The sequence below is a fragment of the Lichenostomus cassidix genome, unplaced genomic scaffold, assembly GCF_008360975.1.
Source record: "Lichenostomus cassidix isolate B80296 unplaced genomic scaffold, HeHo_3.0 HiC_scaffold_42, whole genome shotgun sequence".
In the NCBI taxonomy this organism is placed as follows: Eukaryota; Metazoa; Chordata; class Aves; order Passeriformes; family Meliphagidae; genus Lichenostomus; species Lichenostomus cassidix.
In genome coordinates, this window is record NW_028147241.1 from 533,563 (window position 1) to 552,343 (window position 18,781).

General features: G+C 53.4%; 2 protein-coding genes across 2 annotated transcripts in view; one reads left to right on the forward strand and one right to left on the reverse strand.

Moving 5' to 3' along the window:
- LOC146424105 (uncharacterized) overlaps positions 1-18,781 on the reverse strand; it is a 261,931-nt gene that overhangs the window by 205,980 nt on the left and 37,170 nt on the right. The window lies entirely within an intron of this gene.
- Positions 8,802-10,805, forward strand: LOC146424119 (inositol 1,4,5-trisphosphate receptor-interacting protein-like 1). The gene is made up of 2 exons (XM_085043896.1): positions 8,802-8,816; positions 9,118-10,805. Exon 2 carries the CDS (start codon positions 9,121-9,123, stop codon positions 10,621-10,623), a length of 1,503 nt encoding a protein of 500 aa, XP_084900022.1. The 5' UTR covers positions 8,802-8,816; positions 9,118-9,120; the 3' UTR covers positions 10,624-10,805.

Sequence of the window (18,781 nt, forward strand, 5' to 3'; positions counted from 1 at the left end):
GCATCCACTTTGGGGCTGGAGCAGAGGCTGCAGTGGCTGGGCTGGGGCAGTGACCAAATGCCCCACCTACGCAGTGTAGGACCGCCTGGGCTGGAGAGGGCAGAGGGATGTGCAGGAGCTGCAAGGCCCTGACAGAGCCAACTTGTGCAGCACTTTGGCCATGGCTGCTGTCCCTGGCCCTAAGGCCAGCAGGACACAAGTGACCCTTGCAGCCCTGGGGCCTCATGGCCTCCTTGTCCCTGCCCAGCAGCCTGGCAGAGGCCACCCCATGGTCCTGCCCTTGCCATTGCACATCCCCACATGCCAGTGCCCCGGGAAGAGCCCTGAGCACTGAAGGAGGGACAGGATCTGCCTTGCCAGGGGCTGGGGCTCAGGGCTTGGCCCTTTGGATTGATGAAACACATCCAGGTTGGCTCAGCATCAGAGACACCTTTGCCTTGCTTGTCCCCACCTGCCAGCACTGCCTGCAGTGTTTTGCTCTAACTGCAGCCTGGGGACATGTTGGAGCCTGGCTCGCAGAGCGAGGCCATATCAATATGTTTCTTAAGCTCAATTCAAGCTGTGTGACTGACTCTGAAGACTCTTTCCCAGGAGATAACGAAACGTAAAGAGCCAAGAATGGAGCATCATAAAAGAATGTTAAACAAGATAAAGCAGTCACATAGACAGAGCTTTAGCTAATGCCTAGAGAGCGTGATTAAAAGTTTATAACCAATTAGCGAGTTAGTTTAGGTGCGTGAACAGTACCTTTTATCCAATCATATGTACCAGTGTGTGGCGTGAACAGTGCTTTTGTCTATAATAATGCTTGCTCCCTGAAAATAAACAACATTACACCCTTTATCTCTGGGAGGACGTGTGCTTTAGTTCGGGTGACCCCCAAATGGGACACTTTCTCAGTCACGTCCCTCAGTGGAACTCATTAACACTACAAGGAACTTCAATGTTTCTATTTATGTTTGACTTCTTGAGAAGTTATTTGCACACACTCTGAGGGACCGAGTGTGATGCAAACAGCACCAAAGCCCCGCGAGGGTCATTCCAGTGCCTGTGCTGTTGCTGTGCTGCTGAGCTGGGCTGGGCTCCTGGCACAGAGGAGCTCCTGGCAAGCGGCAGCGCTGCAGAGAGACAGCTCTGCCCAGGAGCAGCTCCTGTGCACAGCCCAGCAGGGCTGGGGCACTGCCAGGCCATCTCAGGGACACCAGCAGGGCACACTCAGAGCTCACGGGTGCTCAGCACTGGCAGGGGCTGTGCCATGGCCCAGAGGGGGCTGTGTCATAGCCATGGGCACCTCTGGGGCTGTGTCAGAGCAGCTGTGATGTCAGAAAGGCGCTGTGTGACGTCACAGAGTGTGTTGTGCGAGGTCATGGGGCAGGTATGGCATCATAGAGCAGACTGTGTGACATCACAGATCAGCCTGTGACATCACAGTGTGGCTGTATGGCATCCCAGGTTGGCTGTGAGGTCACAGAGGGCTGTGAGGTCTCAGAGTGGGTTGAGACATCACAGAGCTGGCTGTGACATCATAGACTGGGCTGTGAAATCACCGGTCGGTTGTATGACATCATTGGGCAGGATGTAATGTCACGTGGTGGTGATGTGACATCATAAAGCAGGCGGTAGCACAGAGTAGGTTGTGACATCACAAAGAGGGCTGTGCGGCTGCAGAGCAGACTCTGCCATCATAGAGGATGGCTCTGTCGGACATCAGAGAGCAGGATGTGACATCACAGTGTGGCTTTGTAACATCATGGAGCAGGCTGTGTGATGTCACAGAGAAGGCTGTGAAATCACAGAGTGGCTTGTGACATCACAGGGTTGCTGGGTGACATCCCAGCTGGGTTGTGACATCATAGAGCAGGTTGTGATGTCGCAGAATGCTGGTGTGACACCTGAGGGCAGATTGTTTGACATCACAGTGGGAACTGTGACATCCCAGAACGGCTCTGTGACATCACAGGTTGCTATATGACATCACAGGGGAGCTGTGTGAGGTCACTGGGGAGGTCACTCCACCCCAGCCCCCCTCACAGTTTCCCCCAGAGAAGTCCAACGCTGCTCGTGCACAGCAGGGTCCCCTGTCCCCCCAGGTCCCTCCTGCCCCCCAGTGCCACAGCCTCCCCCAGAGGATGTTCCACCAGATCAACCACCAGAGCCTGACACAGGGACAGGGGGGACAGGTCCGTGGGGGCTGGGAGAGGGGGACAGGGACCCCCCAGCAGTGTCCCCGTGTCCCCCACGGTGAGAGCCTGGCCCGGGGCTCCTTCACCCTCTTATGAATGAGGGCTTGAGAGCACTTAAAAAATCCCCGGCAAGGGATCAGCAAAAATCAGGTTTAATGTTAAGTGACAGCATGAGAAAATTCCTTGGCAAGAGTCACTCTGCTCCTGACTGGACAGTTCAGGCACACCAAGGGAAAAAAGCAACAATGAAACCAAGGAATTTCAGGCAATCAAACCAGAAAGGAACTGAGAACTGGCACTGTGTGTGTGTGTGGGTGCCTCTGAAAAAAGACAGTGAGGGAAGAGATCAGTATGGCCTAAAAGCCTGAGAGCCCTCAAACTCAACAGAACTTCACTTATACTGTAACCTAAACTTATATCTTAAAATTAATAACTTATTAGAAGAACGGCACTTAACTGTATTTAACCTAACTTATAACCAATGATCTAAGAATTTAACAGAGGAAGAGTATTTCACTTAGCTGATAGCTTCTATTAAAGATGGAACTACAGTAATGCAATTCACAAAGCACTGTCACAGCAAACTCTAACCCATCCAATTTCAAGTTATCCAGATTTTGAGAAGCAGAAGTCAGGAGAAAATAGAGAGAGTGAGAGATTGAGATCCACAGTCAGGGCCTTGGATCCAGCTCCATCTCAGCTGCTGCGAGCTCCGGGGCCGTGGGACATGTCAGTGTCACACCTGTGTCACAGCCTTTACCTGCTCTGCTCCATCTCACAGGTGGGGCTTTTGGGGTGTCAGGGGCTTGGCATCCACTTTGGGGCTGGAGCAGAGGCTGCAGTGGCTGGGCTGGGGCAGTGACCAAATGCCCCACCTATGCAGAACTTGCCCTGCAACCCCAAACACACACTCCAGATGTTTGGGGCCATCGAGCACTTCTCTGCTCTCCAGCACCGAGGCAATGGACTCTGGCTACAGCTCTGAGCTCGTGCCCATGGCAAGCACCCCTGGCATTGGGGCTCCATGGAGCTGCTCACAGGAACACCCCAAGAATTGTGGAGTACCCCAAAACTGCCTCCAAAATGTGGGATGCCCCGAAAGCCCTTCAGGAAGGTGGAATACTCAAACATCCACTGAGGAACTGGTTCTCCCTCCCTTCATCACCCCCAACCTTCAGCTGTCTCATTCCAGACCCTGCCCCACTCTCCCAATCCCCACAAAAACACATCCCACCCCTCTTGGAAATCAATACACTCTTCCCAAGCCCTATTTTTCCTATTCCACCCCTCCCAATCCCCATCCCACCCATCCTGCCCCACTCAATGCCAAACTCACCCCTCCTGATTTGCATCCCACTTCACCCAATCCCCTTCCAACCCCATTCCACCCTGAGGGGCTGAGGAATCCAGTAATTTTGGGCTGGCATTGAGTGGTTTTCAGGGGCATTGAGTGGTTTTGAGGTAACAGATTGATCCCTCTTATATTTTGGAGTGCAAAGCAATGGAGAAAACTGCACCAATTACCACCAAAACCCCCAGATCCTCCCAAATATGCAAAAGATCCAAAAAACCCTCTCTGCTTCTCTGTTCTTTACCTCAAGCTGTAATTACAGTGTTAGGAAATTGCATATCATTTAAGAGTGTTTTATGTATAGTCACGGCTTAAACATTAGAAGCAAAATCCCTGCTTCAATTCTGTATTGCTCTGAAATGTCTTGCTCAGGTTTGGTATTTAATTTCCTGCTCCCAAGCCAATGCTGAACACAATAACCTAAGTGTTGGATGTGAAGCCTACTGAGAGTACTGTGTAGATTGGCAGAACCTGGAATTGGATTTTAACCATTTCTAGTTTTTCTAGGAGACTAAAGAACTAAGCTGCCTTACCTACTCTTGCCTTTCTCTATCTCTATAGAACTCTGTATTTTAATCCTGTGAGTGTTTAGAGAGTTCAACAAAACCAGAAAAAGTCCAACAAAAATTGGAGAATTCCTGTCTCTTGGCCCATCCTGATCATCCACACAGTTGGATGGAAGAGTTCCAGCTTCTGCTGACACTGTATACAATTCTGAGACAGAAAAGCTGCCAAGAAGGGACATTGTGCCCAACTGTGTGTATCTTCTGTAAACAAAACACACATCCCTCCCAAAAAGCACGGAGGTGCATGGAGGTGCATGGAGGGAAGGCTTCAGCAGTGGGAGGGCTGAGGGTCAGCTGTACCCAAGGGCTCAGCAACACAGGCACTTTCCCATGTTTACTCTATCATATAAAGGGAAGGCAAGGTCAGGGAAGGGAAGGTCTGAGGCAAAGCTCTGCCAGCTCATGGTTTCTTCACCTCTGCCACCTTTGTACTCAACTCCTCAATTTCCTTCTGTGATATTTGGATGTCAAACTCACTTTCTTTGGCTTCATCAAGGATCTTGTTCCTGTTCCACTGTGACAAGATATCTGGAAGCCCAGAGAGACACAAGTCACAAGGGTTTCTTGATACAAGTATGAATTCATGAAGGTTATTCATCTTCCATCAGCTCTCAAGTAAGGTTCACACAGTTGGCACTTTCTTCCCTTTCCCTCTCTCCTAAAAAGCAATTGCAAGTACTGACCCTCCTCTCCAAGTTCACCATTCTATTAAACAAGGTTAATAAAAGGAAAATGAGGGGGTTTCATTCCTTTTTTCACTCATATACCTATCAGACCAACCCATTTTCAGTCTCCACCCTGCCATGACAGCCTGCTTGTTTCACTGTAACTAACGCTTCAGTACGCATGGGATGGAGAAAGTTTCTGCAGTACGGAACCCACTGCACATGGATTCTCCAGAATGGCCAGTAATGAAGTCTGACAAATAATCACAAATAGATATTGTGTGCAACAGGAAAAGCAAACCTGGCTTACCCTCCCAGACCTGTAGTTCCCCCTCGGACACGGAGGGCCAGATGACACAGCTGCTGGCCTCAAAAAGTGGATTGTGGAATTTGCTCAGCTCTTTGGATGTGTTCACCCAAGTCCATGGGGAGAGTCTTTTGACGCAGCTCCAGGTTAGCCCTAAGAAAGCCACAGGAGCAAGTTAGTTTCTACACTTTGATCTGCAAACACTCCTGTTGTCAGGACCACACACACTAGGCGGCCACAAGTTTTTCCCCTTCAGTAGCTCTCAGCATCATGGCACAGGGTGTAAACCTAAAGCAATTTACTCAACCTGGCTGATCACAGCCAGTGTTGAATAAAAGATGGGGAACTAACACCTGTAAGTTGGTGGAAGTTGGCTGCCTGCTGTCCTGGTGAAGAGTGGGTCACCTCCTCACAGTGCTTTGAGTGCCAGGTTCGGAAAGGGATCAAGCTCCTGTGTTAAGGGAGAGCTGAGAGGTCAGGGAAGGATGGAAATGGAATTTGTGAGCACATAAAAGTAGTGTTATTGCTGCAATGGTCACGTCTGACAGGTCCCTGTGGTGGCAGGAAGGAACTGAGAACACAGAACAAGCAGTGCTGTTTCCCTGGGGGAATCTCACCTCCAGGAGTTCCACATTACAATCTGTTCCTTAGATTCCACCAAATTTCATTCTGCCTGCACTAGCAGATTGAACTGCCAGCCAGGCAGGAGATTCACCACTCCTGTGAATGCTTCAGACAGCACCAGCTTAACACGACTTCAAACCCTCTCTGTGCTGCCAGGTACTCAGACGGGACAGGCAGGTTATTACACGTAACATTCAATACTCCTCCAAATTTTATCTTACTGGTTTCATGTCAAACTTGGTTTTGCAAAGGACTAATTGAGCAGCCTTGCAGAAGGTGACAGAGTCTCTTCTAAGCCCTGTTTACTTAAGGAAAGAGAGGTTTACAGGAAGCTTTAAATTGCCTTCCTCCTCTGGAGCATCACTTCTCTTTTCCCCTGCTTGTTCAGTGGCCTTCAGTTAAGCAGGAGACCATCAGACATGGCCTCAATGGAGTCAGGAGTCCTGAGGGCAGAACTCATGTGCCATGGTTTAGTTGAGGTGGTGTTAGGCCATGGGTCGGACTCGGTGATCTTGAAGGTCTTTTCCAACCCTGTGATTCTGTGATTCTGTAACTGCTAAGCTCAAAACAGGAATCCAAACCTCTCTGGCAGCTGTGGGAGGCTCCAGTCCTCATCCTGTTCACTATTCCCAGCAGCCTCATTCAGGGCTGTACCTGGGGCTGTCAGAGCCACCGGGCTACAGAGTCACATTCCTCCCGGACAGGTGAGGCCCAGACTTGCCAACTGTGTGCTCTGCTTGCCTTGACCTTCTCCTCCAGGCTTCCCACAGCTAGGACTCATGTCAAACTCCAGCTGTTGATCCTTTTATAGAAGAGTTTCTGTGTAAGAGACTAAAACTGGTGGTGGGTGGAGATTTTTGGCCAGGTTGGACAGGGCTTGAAGCAACCTGATCTAGTGGAAGGTGTCCCTGCCCATAGCAGGGACTTTGGAACTAGATCATCTTCAAGGATCCTTCGACCACAAACCATCCCATGACTCCATGACCTTTTTATCAGATTCAGCCCATAATTTAAAGGATTCAAATCAACCATCCTTATCAACCTTTCATTTTCATTGTTTCCAATCTATGTACCAAGCTGGGATGCATAAGTGTGCTCAAACAGTGTGATGAGCAGATTCTCATTGAATTCAAAAGCACATGGGAACTGACAAAAGATTTGCTGGATGCAATCCAAAAAGAGCCCCAGAAGCTGCTGAGGGAGCTGGGGGAGCTCAGCCTGGAGAAGAGGAGGCTCAGGCAGGACCTTCTGGCTCTGCACAGCTCCCTGAAAGGAGGGTGCAGCCAAGTGGGGCTCAGGCTCTGCTCTCTGGGAACAAGGGACAGGACAAGAGGAAATGGCCTCAAGTTGTGCCAGGACTGGTTTAGATTGAGTATTAGGGAAAAAATTCTCCACTGCAAGGGTTGTCAAGCACGGGCACTGGCTGCCCATGGACTTGGTGGAATTGCCATGCTTGGAGGCATTCAAAGAATGTGTGGATGTGGCACATGAGGACATAGTTGTGAGGTGGACTTGTCAGTGTCAGGTTTGTGGCCTCTGACTTGATGGCAGCATGAATGTGGGGCAGGACACAGCCCAGATGCTGGCAGCTGGGAGCTGACTCAAGCCATACAGATGAGCCTTCCACACAGGCTAGCACTGGTGCTGGCAGCTGAGCCGCCAGCAACATGCCCTGTTCCCCTATTGCAGAACCCTGCCAGGTTCAAGCTGGGGCAGGGCAGGAGGAGTCTGTGGCTCTCCCAGCTGCTGAGCACAAGGTGAGAAAACAGAAAGGGTGTTTCCCATCAATCCCTCCAAAGACACATCGTAACAGAAGAGAGAGAGGGGCAAAGGCACATTTTTGGCACTGATCTAGGCAGCACCAAGAGTGGACCTCTCAAACCCAGATGTGCAACATGGAAAATGCCACAGATCTTCCAGTGGGGGAAAGAGCTGCAAACAAAACACAACACAATCGCCAAACCCAAGCATTAACATTTGAATTTTCTGCTCCAGAGATACAAGGGCAGAAAGCTGGAGCCTAAGCTGCATTAGCACCTTGTTGAGCTTGTCTTGTCCTCTGTCATCCTTCAGGCCAGTGTGAACCTGACCTGCTTTCACAGGGAATTCAGGGTTTGCCTGCTCTTAGATCTATGAGATAGCATGGTGGTGAATGGAGTTCAATGTAAATGACAGTGAGCAAGGCAGGAGTGTTGATCTGCCTGAGGGTAGGAAGGCTCTACTCAGGGCTATGGAAAGGTGTCATGGGTGGGTCAAGTCCACCTGTATGAGACAGAAGAAGGCAAAATGCTGAGTCCTGCCCTTTGGTCACACCCACCCCGTGCAGTGCTGCAGGCTGGGGCAAGAGGGGTGGGAAAGCTGAGAAAGAAATGGCCCTGGGGGTGCTGGTTGATGGATGGCAGTGTGCCCGAGTGGCCAAGAATCCAATGGCATTGTGACTTGTGTGAGAACCAGTGGGGCCAGTGGGACCAGAGCAGTGATTGTCCCCTGCCGTGGGGCACTGGTGAGGCTGTTCCTCCAATCCTGCCTTCAGTTTTGGGCTCCTCACAACAAGAAAGACATGGATGTGCTTGAGTGTGTGCACAGAAGGGCAACTGAGCTGGGGAATGGTGTGGAGCACAAGTCTGATGAAGAAGGGCTGAGGTAGGTGGGGGTGTTTAGCACACAGAAAAAGTGCCTCAGGGAGGGCCTTATGGTTCTCTTCAGCTCCCTGAAGGGAGGTTGTAGCCAGGTGGGGTCAGTGTATTCTCCCAGGAAACCAACCATACAACCAGAGGAAATTACCTCAAGTTACTCCACGGGAGGTTTAGATTGGATCTCTATTCCTTCACCAAAAATGATATCAAGGTTGTGAACAGACTGCCCTATGAAACAGCAGAGTTACCACCCTCAGAAAGATTTAAAAGAAGGAAGTTCTTTGAAGAACATTTACTCAAAGGCAGCCTTAAGCAATGAACAAGAGCCACTCTGAGTGGCTGAGCTGGGCTGGGGACAAAGAGTGGGGCTGGCCTGGCTGTGATGCGCTGTGGCACCTGTGACATCACAGGGCATGTGTCACAATGGGGGCAGATATAAAAGGCCACAGCAGACAACGCTGCCCCGGCTGAGCCTGGGCAAGTGGTGAGTGCACACTGGAGGTGGAGGGGAGGCTGGGCTGGACAAGGGCTGGGGCAGAAATGCTGCACCCGGGGGTGGCTTCTCCCCATGCATGCAGGGACAGCCCCTCACAGGGGAGCCTTGGGCAGGGCACGCTGCTGCTGCTGCTGCTGCTGGGGTAGCAGGACAGGCCTTGCTTCCTGCCAGCTCTCTGGGGCCCATTCCTTCCTGCCCCCACATCCCTGTGATTCCCGCCCCTGCTGCCCCCTCTGCCAGCTGCCTCCCTCCCAGCCCCACTCAAGGCCTTCTCTCCATCCTCCTGCAGACCATGGAGTCCTGGATATTCCTGGTCCTTGCTTTGCATAGCCTTCTTCAGTACCCACAGCCCATGGATGGTGGTATGGATGTGGAGGCACTGCGACTGCACGTGGAGTTGCGTGCAAAGCGCCTGGAAGAGGAGAGGATTCGGCTGGAGCGAGAGTTGGAGCAGCTCAGACTCCTGGAGCAGAGTGGCTGGGCCTGGGGAGACCTGCTGGGGTCTGCCTTGCAGTACTGGCAGCTCTGGCCATTTCCTGTCATCTTGGTCTCTCTCTTGGTCTTATGGTATTTCTGGAGGGAAAGGAGCCTGAGGAGACAGGAGCACGAAGAACAAAATGATGGTGCAAATGCATTCGGAATGGTAGATGCAAATGTAGTACACGATGTTATTCAGATGTACATAGGATGGAGGCTGATTTGGCGCATCCAGTGGCCTGTACAGGACCTGGAGACAGGCTGCATGTGGACAACTGACCTGATGGACAGATTCATCAATTTCTCTAGACGCGTCTTGTCAAACAGTTTCTACCCGGTGCTGCAACAAGCCATCCAGGTGGGCAATGCCTTTGAAGGCTGGACTGCCCGAGAGGAGGATGTTGTGTATCGCTTTCTCGTACCCATGACTCCTCCCCAAGGGCACTCCTTCCACCTGGAGTTGGCCAATGCAATGTGGAGGCCCGGCAGGAACTTCCATGTCCGCGTGGAGCTGGAGTGCACCTGCACAAGGGAGCAGCAGGCTGACAACATGCTGTGCTTCCTGCACCACCCCGAGGAGGAGCTGAGGAGGAATCAGGATCCCAGCCTCCTTCGCACCCTGTGCACCGGCTCCTACCTTGATGTGCAGAAAACAGGCCTCTGGTTCTACCAACTGCTGAGAGCCATCTGGCCAGCTTTGCCTCAGTCACACAACTGGCGTCTAGTGCTGCTGCCCTCCAGACGCTCCTGCCAGTTCAAGGTGACCAACGGCAGAAAAAGCTTCAGGATTGAGATGCTCTTTGGGGTGCAGCGAGGCGACTCAGATGTCTTTTTTAGCAGCGAGTCTAGAAAGCCCCTCACCCCAAGAACAAGGTGGCTCGAGACCTTCGCCGTGGCAGAGATGAAGTTCTTCGGGCACATTGCCAGGCAGGCTCCCCCTTACAGCTTGCACCTCAAGTACCTGCAGTTCTTCACCTGTCTTCGGCAGGGCCTAGGCTTTTCCAGCTACACCATGAAGACCATTGTCATGCACCTCCTGAATGCTATACCGGTGTCACAGTGGCAAATGAGACATTTCCTGAGGCGAATTGTGGATATCAACAACAGCCTGCGCTTAAGCCTGGAAGACAAACGTCTCAACCACTTTATTGTGGGCAACCAGAGGCTTCCTGAGGAGATCACTTTGCCCCCAGATGTCCAAATGGCTGAGACACTCAATCTCTTCCATCATATGGCCGTGGATCCGGTTGCCCATTCCCAGGTGATAAGTCAGTACCTGGATCTGCAACATCGTCTCCTGGAAATCCTTAAGCCTTGACACCTTGGAAGAGGTTCTCCTGCACAGAGCTGTGCTTGAGATGCTCGCAGCTGGCAGCAGAGAAGCAGCTCATTGTACAAATCTGCTCCTTAAAGGAGAGAAGGATGCATGCAAAGACTCTGGCAAAGGTCCCACAGCCTCTCCTGCTGCCTCAGCAGCTGGGGGACCACGGCAGTGTTTATTCTACCTCCTGGTATCATTCCATGTTCCAAAACAAGTCACTCAGATCTGCATTAAGCCCTACTTGCATACAAACTTTCCCACTCCTAAGAATGCAGATGAAGAGAGCACATGCCTTACACGCATGGCCAAAGCCACCAAACCCCACCTGTAACATGCAATTGGTCCAGCCCTATGGGAAGGACCTAAAGTTACAGTATGAAGGAAGTGGGAAAGTGGGGCAGAAAAACAAAAAAATAGGGAAGAAATGACTGAGAGGAAAAACTAGCTCTGCTGGCCTGGGATCAGACAATGGACTGTGTCTCTCCCTGTCCCCAGAAGGGACACCTTTAGGTCAGCATTGTACCAACTGTGCTGGAGCTCACCTGAAATCTTGTATATAGAAGTATCTAGACTTTTATTTCCTAGATAAATATATCTAATTCATACATATTATATATTACATGGTTCATTAGTTGTCATATATAAAATTAAAAGACAAGAAAACAAAACCATATACTAAGTAATATCAAAAGTAAGAAATATGTAATTAGTATATCATGAGAAATAATAATTATAAATACTTGAAGCTTTTAAATTATGATTATGTATTAATTCTGTATTACTATGAAGATTTTAAATTATGATTAAACAATAACAATAGAGCACATATTTAGTGTTGTCACTACCTGTTGTGACACTTGGTAACACTCTTAGTGCATTTAGGTCTGGAAAGATCTTCATAAAGTAGATCTATTTAATACATGGGTTACATATATATCATATATTCCCTCTATAATACTATTTTTATATACAAGTAAAGCCATATATTGTGTCACTATCTGTTGGAAGGCATTGCTTCAATAAACTACAATATTGCAGAACCTGGACAGTGCAAGCTTTTATTGATCTCAGCCAGACTTCTGTATTGGTAAATCTCATGAGTTGTCAATCTGGGCTCGTCAACAGTCTCCTTGAACTCAACCAAACTTGCAGTGCTGAACTTGTTTTAATCACAATCTGAGCCCAGCTGCCCCAACCCCTGTGATCACAGAATCACAGAACGCCTTGGCTTGGAAGGGTCCTTAAAAATCCTCTTGTTCCAAGGCTGCTGCCACGGGCAGGGACACCTTCCACTCTGCCAGGCTGCTCCAAGGCCCATGCAGCCTGGCCTGGAGCACTGCCAGGGATCCAGGGGCAGCCACAGCTTCTGTGGGCAGCGTGGGCCAGGGCCTCAGCAGCCTCAGAGCCCACAGTTTGTGCCACACCTGCGGCCTCAGCCCGCCCTGTGTCAGTGGGAGGCCACTGGCCCTGGTGCTGTCCCTGCAGGCCCTTGTAAACAGCCCCTGCCCCTGCAGGTCTCTGGTGGTGCAGGGACTGACAGGCCGCAGGAAGGTGCCCCGGAGAAGCCCTTGGAGAGCACTGGGGGCCAGCAGTGCCACCATCAGGGCAGCAAGCAGGGCCTGGCGTGGCCATCGGGGCGGGAGGGCACAGGGCGGGCGCTGAGGCCCTGCCAGCTGGAGCAGGGAGCTCTGCTGTACGGCCGGCAGAGAGCCGTGGGCTCCCGCAGCTCTGCATCCCGCACGGCTGAGGCAGCTGCCCGGGCACAGCCGGCTGGGGACACGCACAGGGGGGACCCTACTCTGGGGCCAGGCCAGGCCACAGCAGGGAGCATCACATGGGGCTGCGCCCGGGGAGGGAACGGCTCTGCCAGGGACAGGGCTCAGGGAGCAGGGCAGCAGGGCCAGCAGGGCCCTCATCTAGGTGATCCAGTGACAGGGGGACAGATGGCTGCAGTCACAGCCCGGCTGCCCTGCGGCAGGCCTGACAGGCACACAGGACGCAGGGCAGGCAGGAGCCCCCATCCTCTCTGCGCCACATGAACACAGGGACCTAAGGGACAGGGGCAACGGCGACACCGCAAGCACCTCTCCAGTGGGACTAGACAGGGACAATGTTTACTCAGCAGGCACCTCTCCCCTAGGACGATCCCACCTCCCCAGGGGCCCCGACACAACGGGGCTGAGGCTCTGCAGTGGGAACCCAGCGCCAATGACGATGGTGCTTCAGCCAGCACAGATGGACGTGTCCTCAAGGAGAAGCCGGCCCACACTCGAGGCACTTGGGCTGAGTGCTTAAGGGATCAAGAGCACAAGCAGCCACCTCCTCTATCCTTCCCTTTGCAGGGAAGGATGAGGGAAAGAGCAGGAAATGCCAGCAGATCAGCACCCCTCTCCAAGTATGGCTTTCCACAGAAGCAGAATTCTGGGGATTTTTGAACGTGGGCTTGTCCACACAGCACCACTGCTGCTGGTGACAGACAGGGTCCACCTGTCTCAGAGGGGGAAAGGGATCTTTGTGCGGCAGATAGCAGGGCTCAAGGAAAAAGCTTCCAAGCAGATTTGAGGAGGGAAAAGGATAAAAGTAGGCTTGCCAGAGAGAAGCCAGGGGCAGAATGCGAGTGCTTGGGGAGCTGTTTGCTACCGAGCTCCTCTGCTCTGCTGTCCCAGTGGAGGCAGGGGATGGAGATTCGTGCAGCAGCAAGGACACAGGAGTTCTTGATGGGCTAGAAACCACAGAAGAGCTTGAGAATGGCCACAGAGGGATTAGGGCTTTTCTCCCTCAAAAAGGTAGTGAGATCAACAGCTCAACTGAAGTGCTTCCATGCCACTTCATGCAGCATGGACAACAAAGTGCAGGAGCTGGAAGTCATTGCAGGGCAGGAAAAGTGTGACATAGCTGCCATCACAGATCCCTGTGGGATGAGTCACACACTGGAGTGCTGTAGCCAATGGCTCTAAACCCTCCAGAAGGGGCAGGCAAGGAAGGAGAGGCGCTGGGGTCACCTCTATGTAAGGGAGGGTTCCAACTGTCTGGAGCTTAATGATGGGGTTGTGTATTTCTGGGTAAGAATCAGGGGGAAGGCTGACAAGGCAGATATCGTTCTGTGGGGTCTGTTATAAACTAGCAATGCAGCATGAAGAGGAATTCAAGATAATCCCTAAGCAGCTGGGAGAAATCTTACCATCACTAGCCCTTCTACATGCTCAGACCTCCTAAGGAGACATTCAGCATATAGATCATTTGGAGAATATCACCTCTTCTCAGAATGGTAATTAAAAAATACTCGCTTGACTGCAAAAAAAGTCATGAGATGCTGTCTAAAATCTTCCCCCTTAAAAGAACTACTAACCAATTTCAATCAGCTGTCGAAGCCCTAAGAACTTGAAGAGAATTGAAGGAAGACAAAGAGATCCTGAAAGCTTTCTGTATTTGAATGAGCCCCACAGTGGACTTAGGGCTGAGTCCATGACCCTCAGGGACTGAGAGAAGGTTGAAGAAGCTGCTCAAGGAGCTTCTTGATCTCCCTTTATGCCCAGGTGACCTGCCTGTGGATGGGGGAAGGCTGTTCACGTGTCTACCTGGACTCCAAGAAGGCCTTTGACATTGTCTCCCACAGCATCCCCCTGGAAAAGCTGGCAGCCCACAGCTTGGACAGGTTGCCTCTTCTCTGGCTTAAGAACTGGCTGGAGGCCTGGCCCAGAGAGTGGTGGGGATGGTGCTGCATCCAGTGTGTGTCCAGCCACTGGTGGTGTCTGCCAGGGATCAGTGCTGGGCCCAGTCCTGTTTAATATCTTTACTGATGATCTGGGAGAGGGGATCGACTCTACCATTAACAAATTTGCAAATCACAGCAAGCTGGGTGTGAGTGTGGATCTGCTGGAGGGTAGGCAGGCTCTGCAGAGGGAGCTGGACAGGCTGGATCCAGGGCTGTACCCAACAGTATGAGGTTTAACAAGACCAAGTGCCAGGTCCTGCACTTTGGCCACAGCAAGCCCTGCAGCACTACAGGCTGGGGACAGAGTGGCTGGAGAGCAGCCAGGCAGAAAGGGACCTGGGGGCACTGATGGACAGCAGGCTGGACGTGAGCCAGCAGTGTGCCGTCGTGGCCAAGGAGGCCAATGGCACCTGGCCTGGATCAGGAATGGTGTGGCCAGTAGGACCAGGGCAGTGACTCTTCCCCTGTGTTGGGCACAGGTGAGGCTGCACCTCGAGTGCTGTGTCCAGTTCTGGGCCACCCAATCCTTGTTCCCCCACTTTATACACTGAGCCTGATGTCCTGTGCTCTGGGATATCCCTGGGGTCACTTTTGGTCACCTGTGTCTCCTCCCAAGCTCCCATGGAATGCTGGGCTTACAGGTGGCACAAAGGGAACCTCCAGGAAGGAGGGTTCAGGGAGTCCCTGGGGCTGAGGAAAGGAGGCTTTGGGGACTGGGAGAGGCAGCAATGGGGCTCCAGGGGCTGCCAGGGTCAAGAAACAGGGAGGGTCTGGGGGCTGTGAGAAGGGGCAGATCCTGGAGCTGCAGGTTGGGAGACACGACAGTGCCTGAGGGAGCACAGGGAAAAAGGGGAATCCCTGGGAATTCCCGGGATCCCCTTTGGGACCACGCTGGGACGCCCTGGCACCCTCTGGGAATGGAATGGGATCCCCCTGGACCTCAGTAGGAGCCAAGATGAGCCCAGGCACTCCCAGGCACTCCCAGTATGACCCTGGTTACTTCCCCTCACTCCCTCTAGGATCCCTGTTGCTCCCAGTATGAACCCAGTTTTTCCCAGTCATTCCCTATTATTATGCAATTTGTCCCCAGTACAATCCCAGTTGCTCCCAGTTCCTCCCACTTCTACCCAGTGTGTTCCCAGTTCTCCCAGTTGCTGCTAGTATAATCCCAGTCATTCTCAGTTACTCCCAGCATGATCCCAGCATGGCTCCAGTTGCTCCCAGATGACCCAGCTGTGGTTCCAGCTTCTTCTGTTCACCCGTACTACGGTTCCAGTCAATCCCAGTATGATCCCAGTCACCCTCAGCGTGATCCCAGTCTCCCCCAGCATGGGTCCAGCTGCTCCCACTCTCATCCCCACATGGTCCCAGTTGCCCCCAGCATAGTTCCAGTTGTTTCCTGTTCCTCCCAGTCTGATCCCAGTTACACCCAGTGTCCCCTGGTATCATCCCAGTCCCACCCAACATGGTCCCAGTCATGCCCAGTTGTTCCCAGTGTAGACACAGTCACTCCCATTCACTCCCAGTTGCTCCCAGTGTGGTCCCAGTTCTGCCCAGCATGGTCCTGGTTGTTCCCAATGTGGTTCCAGTCAGCCCAGTATGGTTACAGACAGTCCCAGTATATCCCAGTTGCCCTCAGCATGCTCTTTGTCATGCCCAGTCACTCCCAGCAACCCCAGTAAGGTTCCAGGTGCCCCAGTACAGCCCAGTCATTGCCAGTATAATCCCACTACGATCCCAGAACAGCCCAGTCATTGCCAGTACGATCCCAGTATGACCCCAGTACGATCCCAGTACGATCCAGTCACTCCAGTGCTGCACTGCTGGGATCCCCCACCCCTCTCTGCGTTCCCCCTTCCCGCATCTCCAGGCTCCCCACAGGAGCCCCAAGGGCTGCAACTCCCTGCCCAGGCTCCCCAGCAAGGCCACTTTGGATCTGCAGCCCCCAGTTTTCCCTGTTTCCCTCTCCTTTTCCCCAGGCCGGGCTCCCCCTGTCCCCAGCGCTGGGCTGGGAGCAGCCGAAAGCCCCGCGCTGCCCATGCCGAGCTGTCCCGGCTGCATCCCCGCTCCTCCCGCGGCCTGCGAGCGACTCGGCAACGGCGGAGGAGGAGCAGGGAGGAGGAGGAGCGGGAGAAGGGATTGGGGCAAGGAGGAGAAGGAGGTGGGATTAGGGCGGGGAAGGAGGAGGAGAGACAGAGCGGGAGGAGAGGGGGGAAGAGGAAGAGGAGGGACAGAAAAGGATCGGTCAGGAACCGCGCGGTTTGGGTCTCCCTGAATTCGCAGCCCCCCTGGAGCATCGCCGCCCCCATCCCGCAGGTGAGCGGGGAGGGGGAGCTTGCCCCAAATATTCGGGGGGTCCCTGCGTTTGGGGTTTTTGGGGGATGTTTGGAGTTTTCGGGACTGCAAAGCCAAGCCGCAGCTGCCCCTCGGGGGGACATGAGGGGTTCCCCGGGAGGTGTTTTTAGGGGTCCCGGTGGCGGTGCGGGCAGAGCCCCGATGGGGGGCAGGGGGATGCGGGTCCCCCCGCGGTGGGGGTTGGGCTCTGCCCGGGCCCTCCAAGCTGTGCCCGGGGCCAGCGGGTGACCGGCGGGGGAGGGGGGGACAGCGGCTTTTGGGGAGCTCCGGGAGCCGCGGCTTGTCTAAGCAGAAGCGCAGGGAGAGGAGAGCGCCAGCAGCCCGGAGCGGGGAATCGGCGAGGGGCAATGCCTGGGATTGCTGGGAGCCCTGGTGGGGGAGTGTGGTGGCTTGGGGGCAGGATGGCCGGGAAAGGGGCTCAGGGCTCCCGGGTCCTGCAAGTGGCTACTCCCACTATGAGCCCAGTTGCCAACACCAGGCCCCCCCCCACCCCCCGCCCCATGTGGTTCCATTTTCCTCCTCACTCCCAGTATGAGCCCAGTCTATCCCAGTCTTTTCCTGGTCACTTCCCCTCACTCTAGGGTCCCTGTTGCTCCCAGTATGAACCCAGTCACTCCCACTCATTCCCTATTATGGTGCAATTTGCCCCCAGCACGGTCCCAGGTGCTCCCAGTTCCTCCGTCTTCTGCCCAGTGTGTTCCCAGTTCTCCCAGTTGCTGCTAGCATAGTCACAGTCACTCCCAGTACAATCCCAGTATGAGTCCAGGATGATGCCAGTCTCTCCCAGCAGGGCCCCAGTCACTCCCACTTGCCTCCAGTAGGTTCCCGGTTCCCCCCAGCACATTCCCAGTCTTTCCCAGTATGCTTCCAGTCACCACCTGCATGGCTTCAGGCACTCCCAGTATATCCCAGTTGCCCTGAGCATTCTCATAGTCATTCCCAGGCTCTCCCAGTTACCTCAGTATGGTTCAGTTGCCCCCAGGATTATCCCAGTCACTGCCAGTAGATCCCAGTTGTCACCAGCATGCACCCTGTCATTCCCAGTTGCTCCCAGTGTATCCCCAGTTGGCTCCCAGCATGGGTCTAGTAGCTCCCAGTAAGCCCCAGTCAGAGTCCATTGACACCCACTGTAATCCCAGTATGATCCCAGTTCCTCCCAGTATGATGCCAGTGGCCCCCAGTGTGATCCCAGTTGCTCCCTGTCAATGCCAGCATGAGCCCATTAGCTTCCAGTATGATCCCTGTGTCTCCCAGTCTCTCCCACTATATCCCAGTTGCCCTCAGCATGCTGCCAGTCATTCCCACTTCCTGCCAGTTGATTTCAGCATCATTCCAGTTGCCCACAGCCACTCCAAGTCAATTCCAGTATAATATCAGTCTCTCCCAGCATGGGCCCAGCTGCTCCCACTGTGATCCCACTATGATTGCAGTTGCCCCCAGCATAGTTCCAGTTGTTCCCAATTCCTCCCAGTATGATCCCTATTGCCCCCATTGGCTCCTGCTATAGTCCCAGTCCTGCCCAGGGTGGCACCAGACACTCTCAATTGCTCCCAGTTGTCCCCAGCATGGTCCCAACTGTTCCCAGTGTGATTCCAGTCAGCCCAGTATGGTTACAAACATTCCCAGTATATTCCAGTTGCCCTCAGCATGCTCCTAGTCATTCCCAGGCACACCCAGCTGCCCCAGTAAGGTTCTAGTTCCTTCAGAATGATCCTAGTCTTTCCCAGTTACTCCCAGTTGCCTCCAGCATGACCCCAGTTTCAGTCAGTTGCCCAAAGTATGGTCCCAGTTGCTCCCAGTGTGATCCCAGTTTCTCCCAATGTGTCCCCAGTTTCCTCTCCACATGGTCCCAGTAAGCCCCAGTCAGGTGATGCAAATGCCCCTCGGGGGGACATTGGGGTGTCCCCAGGAGGTGTTTTTGGGGTTCCCATGGCGGTGCTGGCAGAGCCCTGGTGGGGGGTGGGGGGATGTGGATCCCCACCATGGTGGGGGTTGGGCTCTGCCTGGGGTCACGTGGGGACCATGTGGGACCCAGTGGGGGGTGGGGGACACTGGTTTTGGGGAGTCCTGGGAGAGGCATGGGAG